The 9,346-nt window shown below is 42.6% G+C and overlaps 2 protein-coding genes across 2 annotated transcripts; one reads left to right on the top strand and one right to left on the bottom strand.

Annotated features, from left to right (window-relative positions):
* Positions 1–7,433: 7,433 nt before the first annotated feature.
* On the bottom strand, positions 7,434–7,728 carry LOC6506066 (histone H2A-like; the record flags this gene model as incomplete). Its single annotated transcript, XM_032453534.2, has 1 exon — positions 7,434–7,728. A coding segment is annotated over exon 1 (295 nt), but the record flags the coding sequence as incomplete, so codon positions are not given.
* A 158-nt stretch (positions 7,729–7,886) lies between these two features.
* LOC6506067 (histone H2B) lies at positions 7,887–8,262 on the top strand. Its single transcript, XM_001967842.4, has one exon. The coding sequence runs from the start codon at positions 7,954–7,956 to the stop codon at positions 8,260–8,262; it is 309 nt and encodes a 102-aa protein (XP_001967878.2). The 5' UTR covers positions 7,887–7,953.
* Positions 8,263–9,346: the final 1,084 nt, after the last annotated feature.

The raw sequence follows: 9,346 nt of genomic DNA, 5'->3' as shown, positions 1-9,346 counted from the left end.
TTATGTCTTGTAATAAACCGAAGATCCCATCCCAGGACCCTCCTCAGGGATCCTCCTCTCATATAAATAGCCCGGACATCTAGCGAGTATCCACACCGTATGCGCTTGGGTTGCCGCCTCTGCCGGACTAAGGTGTAACTTCTCCCGTGCCGGGAGTCAGCCTGGCTGGTATACAAACTCTGCCACTCTAATACGGTGGGTTCAGGGTACCTGGTGAAAAGGGGGTCTTTCAAAGAAGCCTTACCCGTCAGCCGTTTCGCTTTCTTTGCCGATTCGGCCTGGCTTCGTATTCCGACTCGTATGCGTGTTGCCAACAGCTGTTCGGCACGAAAAATCCTGGCCTGCTGCCAATAGTTGATAACGGGAACTCACACGGCCAGGTTGCCGCCTCCAGTGAAAGTGAATTCAGATTTGGCGAAAAGCGGACGCTTTTCACACGAAAAGTTGATTGCGTTCCTGGGTATATTAAGCAGTGAACAAAAATAAAACTACTCGTACATTTCGATTAATCTAGCTCCAAGCTAGCTCGGCTGTCAAGAAGTGAGTTCAGGATTTTTGTTTTCCCACAGCACCTGCGGGTAACAATCACACATAATGGTTATAACCTTTTTTGAATATATATTTTAATTTTTATTTAATGAGACGTTATATGGGGGGTATTTGGAGAAGGTCCCATTTGAAAAATAAAAATAAAAAGAAAATAAAGAAACTAAATAAAATAAAAATAATTGTTTTAATTGCTTTGGAAAAATGAAAAAAAGAAGAAAACAAGGCGGATCGGCCAGGTTTCTTATTCCTAAAGCGATTGCTAAATAATATATATATCAATATAAAAATGAATTGCTGTTCGCTATTCTCTTAAACACTAGAGAACGGCTAAACGGATTTATCTTATCTTGGTCTTGAATTATTCGTGGAGGTCTAGGGAAGGTTTAAAAGGTGAGAAAAATTCGAATATTTGCCGGGAAAATCCTCAAACAGCATTTTTCTATTTCCCATACAAACGTTTTCTAAATAAAATGGAGAGTCAATTTGTAATTTATCACCGCTGCATGAAGTTCAAAAATTCTCAAACCGCATTTTTCTATTTCCCATACAAACGTTTTCTAAATAAAATGGAGAGTCAATTTGTAATTTATTACCTGTGCATGAAGTTCAAATTCGCGTTCGCGTTGGACGATCTAATATCACGATCCGAAACTTAACAAAAGTGAATCGCGAACGCGACAAAATTGCATAGTCACAAAATGCATAGTACATAAATAGTTGTCGGCTTCGAGAAACTTAATTTTAACTAATTTCAGTTAAGACTATATACAAATCGAAAGATAAATCTTAAGTTTTGCCACAAATTAAATTTCCGAACGCGATCATAATATTTGACATTAGATTTGAAAACCAACTAATATGTCAATCCATCCTGTCGCATTTCAGAGCACGGAAAAAAGTATTTTTGGTTACGATATCTATTAGTGCATCCTTCTATCGTTGCGGCTACGTGCGCGAGAACTTTATTTACTTTGGTGGTTCTTAGTGACAGTGACATTCCAAGTATTGTGCTCTTTTTTGTAGTGTCACTTTATAAGCGGGAAATTTTCACTATGATTAAATACAATTTACGATGCCGAGGAGAAGACGGCCTGACTTAGGTCGTCGTAGTCAATCAAATGTGCGAAGAGCTACCTCAGGTGCTAACCGCACTGATGACCAGAGACAGACAGATCAAGAAAATTATCGTATTGCTATGCCAGAATTGCGTTCTTTAGTGAGTGACAATGTAGGAGATAGGCTTAGAATGCAACGAGTTCGTGCACATCAACACAACAACAGCAAGCTAGACATAATGAAATTGAGCGAATCCGCAGACGCAGTGCTCCTGTGATTCTTGAACGAGCTGCATTCCACTAGGATTATTGTGCCGACAAATCGGAAAACCGATCGATCATTACCAACAGCATACTGTTTCCATGCTTGGACCTCGGCAAAGGTCCCAAGAAGTCCGCACATATCGTTGACCATGGCTCCTCTGAGATCTGTGTCAGCATTTTCCTTGGAGGATTTCCTGAGGACTGCATATGACTTGGATTTTACCGCATGCATGTTTTGCACTTTCTAACTTAGTTCCTTATGTCCCTTTGCATTCCTTGCCAGATGTACCTTTCTACTCTTTTTGCAATTGTTTTTCTTCCGCACCTGCTGCCTCACATCCATGGCACACACAGCTTCCATAATGCTACTTATTCGCTTCCGGCTCTATGTGGAACATGTCGGTAAACCAGGTCTGCCTCTTCCACGTACTCTAGATATTTCTGTGGGTTTTTCCGTATTTTCCTGCTTACGTACTCCATGTGTTCGCTTGTTGTGGTACTCCTCTACTTTTCTATAATCGGCTGAAAATAGAAAATACCACGGCTGATACCATCCATACCAATTCCCTGACTCGTTATCCGGTGGACCAGGTACAATAGCTCTTCTCTAAAGAAATGGCACTTGTCCGTGTTTATCCTTAGGTTTGCCGCCTTCAGTCTACGGAATACTTCCTTTAAGTTCGCCATATGCTCCTCCCTTGTGCGTCCGATCACGATGATGCCATCCTGATATGCAAAGGCTTGCAGAGCCATATGCGGGCCTATGACCTGGTCCAATGCACTTTGGAACTTTTCCGAGGCTGAGTGCAACCCGCAGGGAGTGAGCCGACCTTAGAATATAGGCTGAGCGAAAGCTCGCTGGCTTTATGCTACATATGAAGCCCGATACAGCCGAGCGGCCGAGAAGCGTCGCGGCTAACAAGAGTGAAAGATAATTAAAGATATTTCAAACTATAGGACATCAAGGTCTGCAGGATCTTTTGAAAGAGATAATAGACGCCGTGAGTTTATGACAACAATAATGTGACACAGTTCAAAGCTCCTCAAATCCAAGAACTGAAGATCCAACAGTCCGGTAAAAATGATGCTTTGCGGGTTTGACCGCCGCTTCCCAGAGTCTAAAATTTCAAGAGGCGCTCGTTGTTGCTCATCCCTTATGAAGAGTTGAAGCACCTCCTTTATCTCTTTTTAAGCTTAAATAAAATTGGTTGCATTATCAAACCAAATGTGCTACGGTTTTCGGCGAGTGCATATAAACTGTTTTAAAGCATGCAAAAACGAAAATTTGGATGGATCCTTTACAGTGCACGGCTTTGGTAGCAAAGCTGAAAACGAGTTAGCGTACTTGGAACTAGCTATCACGTTAACCTACGGAGTTTGGATTAGAAGAACCCTTGCCCTTAGCTCCAGAGTGGGTCTTTCAGATAGAACCGCTGCTGGTCACTGATCTTGAAGTCCAAGAAAAAACACAGGACCATGGGCCCATAGGTTATCATCAATTAACTCCTTGCGAAGAGCACCACACGTCACTATGTCTGCCGGGATCAAAATAAGGCCATTTCATCGTTCTGGTCAACTTCTGGATTGTCGAAACCCGATTGGCGATGAAAACATTAAAACGAGCGGGCTCCTCCCGAATCCAGAACAGCGCCACAGCAGAATCGCACCTGCAGAAATACTTGCCATTAGACCTGCAACTGAGCTATTTTCGACATAAACCAAGCCGCAACTCTGCTCCAGATAACACCAGTTTCAGAACCGTCACAATTTTAAGAGGTGAGTCTCGATACCTTCAGCAGAGTGAATGACTCTGTGACCTTGTACCCTTCGATAAGACATACGACACAGATGATAATAACCATTCTAGCCCGCTGCGCCATGGTGAAGCTGCAACAACGCATCTCCCAATCGGAGTGAAGATCTTGGGGGAGGCTTTTATCCTAGGAACGTCTCATAGCATTAGAAGAAAAATCTTTGCCTTTGTATTGACAGGTCCAACAAGTCCTATTGGATCATACAGCCGGGCGATTGAGGAAAGTAAGATGCGCCTAGTGGGCTTTGGGATTGATTTAAGCCCTTTAAACGAAAATAGCAAGAGGTCAGTAGACGGATTCCAAGCGTTGCCCAAAGTCTTCCATCATTGCTTCCATCATCAAACTTTAGGAACGACTCCCGATCTTCTTCTGGCACGTCAGAGATCAGTTCAGAAAAATTGGAGCACCACTTTCTCAACCGAGCCTTATCTATAGAGCCACCTCCGGAAATTAGAACATCAACATACAAATCGCGACGCAGAATTTGGGCACCCTTTAGAAACATAGACAGCTCATCCTCTGCCAACTGATGCATTACTTAAACTAATAAAAGTGAGTCCGGCTTTTATCCAGTTTGCAAACCGGCACCTCGTCCTCGTATATACGTTTTCGGTACACTTTGCAAATATCTCCTGATGGCCACTCGATGGCAACGGAACCTTAGATAAATGTGCAGCAGCTTTGGTTGAATAACTGGACCAGACATTAACACTTCATTCATCGAATAGCCAGAGGTTGTGGCAGCCGAACCATCAAAAACAACCCTGAGCTTGGTTGTTGAACTGTACTTCTTCAAAACACAGTAATGCGGTAGGAAATGCAGCACAGCTATCCTTAAATCGAGGCTGACGACAAAGCTTCCTTTCAAGGAAAAGAAATCTCCTCACGGCTTTGGAGTAGGATTTACCAAGCGACTCAGAACTGCCTTTCAGCTGAAGCATCCAACAACATTCTTCCACTTCACAACGGGCTCGGCGTAGTCTTCAATTTCCGAAAAATTACGGAGAAGACACTCTAAGGGCTCATCCAGGTGGCTTGGGATCTTCACATCGTCCTTGCGGACTGCGGCCACGAACGAGAAAGTCGTTCCTGACGTGAACCGCCCCCACACATAACCCATCCAAGCCGGGTTTTCTGCAGCAATGGTAGACCAGCTGAGAACTGGATTTGCCCAACCCACAGCAGCTCATAGAATTGACCGACCGATAAGCCGAGGTAATGTACCGTTGACGAACCTGCATGCGAAACCCAAAATATCTGATATCAACTTTAGTGACGAAAATATGCTATATAGGTGTACAAAATTGTAACAAAAAATATTCTAGTTCGGCACGTGACTGATTTTTTTTTTTGTTTTTCTTGCACGTGCCGAACAAGAATATTTTTTATATGCAATTTTGTTCACCTATATAGCATATTTTCGTCACTAAAATTGATATCAGATATTTTGGGTTTCGTCACCGGTACTTTTCCTCGTCAAGAGGTTTTCATACCCTTGCAGAGGGTATTTCAATTTTGGTCAAAAGTGTGCAATGCAGTGAAGGAGACATCTCCGACCCTTTAAAGTATATATATTCTTTTTCAGGATCACTTCCTGAGTCGACATAAGCATGTCCGTCTGTCCGTTTGTCTGTTTCTACGCAAACTAGTCTGTTTTAAAGCTATCGAGTTGAAACTTTGCACACACCCTTCTTTCCTTTGCAGGCAGTATATAAGTCGGAACGGCCGGGATTGGCCGACTATATCCTATAGCTGCCATATAACTGATTGATCGGAAATTCCATAACTTGGTTGTTTTTCAAGTTAGAAGCATGGGAGTTTCAATGGATTCCTGTTTGGGCAATACAATTCAAAATGCCCAAAGATATACGATCTGCTAATATAAGATGTGTGGCGCCACCTAACGGACTGCCACTCAACTGCAAGGGTATATAAACTTCGGCTCCGCCCGAAGTTAGCTTTCCTTTCTTGTTTTTATATGATACTAGCTGTTCCCTGCCACGCTTCTCTGTGGCGTATTGTGGTTGGACGATCAAGAAATGAAGAATACGACAGACACGCTTTAAGCCTGACTCCACGCCTTTCTGCTGCTTCCATGGTAACGTCAATTACATAGCTGTCATTTGCGTTTTGTTATTCCAAGTCTGATTCTTTTTTGTTATACCACATTATATAGTGACTGACGTTTCATGTCAAGTCACACGGGAACGCTGTTGAACGGGATAAAAAGTATCCTCTGTCCGTATCCTGGTAAATCTGTTCTGCCGTTTTTGAGTTATAAGTGGTTGTTCGTCCGTAGAGCGTTATGCGGCAACTACGTCAAACTTGAACTCACGGGAGTAACGGTAGGTCCCGGAGTCGTAGTCAAAACCGTAAATAGTCCTGACTAAATTTACCTGGATTCTGCAAGGGACTGCTCGGGTTGGCCAGACGCTTGCTGTGATCAGGCATGAGTTGATGTGCTTGAAGTCCTGGCGTGGTTTTCCTCAAGTACCGGTGGTATGGTGGTTCGGCTGATTCCTTATCGGCCGGTCCTACTGGCGGTCCGTTTCACGGGAGCAACACTCTAAGTAGGTTAGATAGCGCGGGGTCTGCTAGTGGTCCGTTTCACGGGAGCAACACTCGAGCTAGACTGGTATGCCGCGGGGTCTCCTCGTGGTCCGTTTCACGGGAGCAACACTTGGAGTAGTTAGGTACCGCGGGGTCTACTGGCGGTCCGATTCACGGGAGCAACACTCGAAGTAGACTGGTATGCCGCGGATTCTACTTGTGACCCGTTTTACACAGGATCACTAGAAGTAGGTTGATTTTAAGTGCCGTGGTTCAGACACTGAGTAACGAGACGATTGACTCTGATTTCGGAACTGTCTTTATTTCAGAAGAATAACTCTTATATAAGATGCTAAATTATACATCATTAAATCTAAGAAAGGTCAAAGTTCTGGACGTGCTAAACTAAGGTTAATGCCAGGGTCACCCACCTCTGAGTCTGCTGACTCAGATTGTTTGTTCATGTACTGCTTGCGCATTTCGGCTTAGCTGGCTGGTTTTTACTTGCATCGGTCAGTCGGTCATTCTTCCCGCTGATATGCTGCTTCTGCTTTTGGCGCCGTCTATTAGTGCTGGGTTAATAGGTTGGATATAGTTTTATGCTTATTACTAATTGTTTATAGGTGAGAAAATCGGTTAGTGGGTTTGTATATTGCGACATGCTGATGCATATTGATTGGATCAAATTACTAAGTGTGCATATAGGGTTGTAGGTCTTGGCACTAGGTGCCAACAGTGGTGTAACTAACACGACTTTCTTTTATATATATAGATAGATAAATGCGCAAAATAAAAAAAAAAAGTTTTCCCAGTTTTTCTAGTTAAATGTTAATTGTTGAATGTAACACTTTATTTTGGGTGTGCGTCACAAAATAATAAATCTTAGAAAAGTATTGGCGGAGTTGGTTTGCCTATTTGATCAAATTTTGGTCAAAAGTGTACAACGCAGTGAAGGAGACATCTCCGACCCTATAAAGTATATATATTCTTGATCAGGCTCACCTCCTGAGTCGATATGAGCATGTCCATCTGTCTGTCGTTTTCTACGCAAACTTGTCTCTCAGTTTAAGAGCTATCGAGTTGAAACTTTGCACACATCCTTCTTTCCTTTGCAGGCAGTATATAAGTCGGAACGGCCGGGATCGGTCAACTATATCCTATAGCTGCCATATAACTGATTGATCGGCAAACTGATTGATACCAGAGAGCAGCTTGTTCAACTCCTCGTCATTGCGAATAGCCAACTGGAGATGACGGGGAATAATCCTAGTCTTCTTGTTATCACGGGCAGCATTGCCAGCTAACTCGAGAACTTCAGCTGCCAGGTATTCCATAACGGCAGCCAGGTAAACAGGAGCGCCGGCACCAACGCGTTCAGCATAGTTGCCTTTGCGGAGCAGACGGTGAATACGTCCGACGGGGAACTGAAGACCAGAACGATTCGATCGGGACTTTGCCTTTCCCTTCACTTTTCCACCCTTGCCACGACCAGACATTTTTTTTTACTTTACGATAATTCACTTCACACACGAATAATGGTGGCGAACTATGGACCACCAATTTATACTTATGCCTTTATCCCTGCTTTCAGTTGGGGGTTGGTCGTTTCTGATGAAATTTTTTAAAAGTAGACCTGAAAACCTTGCTCGAATAAAAGTACTAAGCCGAACGGCTGTTGGGCGCAAATATTATTGTGAAGTGAAGTGAATTTGAAAGTAACTATGCCGCCGAAAACCAGTGGAAAGGCAGCCAAGAAGGCTGGCAAAGCTCAGAAAAATATAACCAAGAATGATAAGAAGAAGAAGCGCAAGAGGAAGGAAAGCTATGCTATTTACATCTACAAGGTTCTGAAGCAGGTTCACCCTGACACTGGAATTTCGTCTAAAGCTATGAGTATAATGAACAGCTTCGTAAACGATATCTTTGAGCGTATTGCTGCTGAGGCTTCGCGTCTGGCTCATTACAACAAGCGCTCGACCATCACCAGTCGGGAAATCCAAACGGACTACCATAACAGGTGTTTTGCCTAATTTTCTATAGAATGATTAGATTAGATTAGTAGCATAATTAAAAGTCGAGAAAAAATTGAAGTCTAATCTAATTTAGCATAGGGCGGAGCGGGAGCGAAATACAAGCTTAGTTGCGCTCTCTTGTGAATTCGCCCCGCTTCCCCGCAAAAGATAAGCTAGGCTTAAGTTCATTTTTGGTTGAATATAGCGAATTATAACGTCGAGTCAAACGCTTGAGTCTTATTTTTCGTCGTTGTTAAAAATTTAGTAAACAGCCACTTTTAGTTTTTTTTTGAAAGTGTTGAGACAAACTAATCTCAGTAAAGACTTTGGCTTACTATAATTTCTAAATAAAACAACAAGTGACAGTGATACAAAGAATACATTGAAGGCTAAAATAAAAAGTTGCTCGCGACGGTAGTGCTGTGAACATAAAAACAATAAACAAAAAACAATTTAAAGTTCGCGTCTCGAAACAACATTTTTATCAACTGGAGTCATCGTCATCCCCATGCCCTGCACCTCCATCGTGTGTCCTAGGAAAGTAGCCACAGGTCATTTTAAATAAAAGTAATTTCGCAAATTAATTAATTACACAGCTACACAAAAAAAAAAAAAAAAAAATTCAGAGATCAGACCATACCTCCTATATGGATTTGGGGTCGCTGAATCCGAATCCGTGGTCAGTTGGTCGCCATCACGTCAGGTTTTCGAGAAAATAACGGTTGAATAGTCGAAAAACGCCGTTTTTGGCCATTTTCGAAAAATCGTACCGCAAAATTCTGATGTGTTACAAACCTAATTCAAAATGGAAATGAAAGGCTGATTTGTGAGCTTTAAAACGAGCTCCATGCCAAATTTTTCGCATGCACCGTTAGGACAGGGGGTGCGTTTATATGTAGGCATCTTAGCAAAAAATGTATGCCGAACACAAAAATTTCAAAATTCAGCATATTCAAATAAAACATGGTACCCGGGGGTTTTTGGGGTCGCTGAATCCGAATCTGAGGTCAGTTTGACGCCATCACGTCAAGTTTCTTCATAACCTCAAAAAACACACTTTTCACTTTTTAGAAAAGACCGAGCTAGAATGTGGGCTTTAGGT

The sequence above is a fragment of the Drosophila ananassae genome, assembly GCF_017639315.1.
Source record: "Drosophila ananassae strain 14024-0371.13 chromosome Y unlocalized genomic scaffold, ASM1763931v2 tig00000112, whole genome shotgun sequence".
NCBI classification, from domain to species: Eukaryota; Metazoa; Arthropoda; class Insecta; order Diptera; family Drosophilidae; genus Drosophila; species Drosophila ananassae.
This window is presented reverse-complemented; position numbering and strand designations above follow the sequence as displayed.

Coding starts and splice junctions, on each gene's coding strand:
- LOC6506067 (XM_001967842.4), top strand. CDS start 7,954: ATGCCGCCGAAAACCAGTGGAAAGGCAGCCAAGAAGGCTGGCAAAGCT.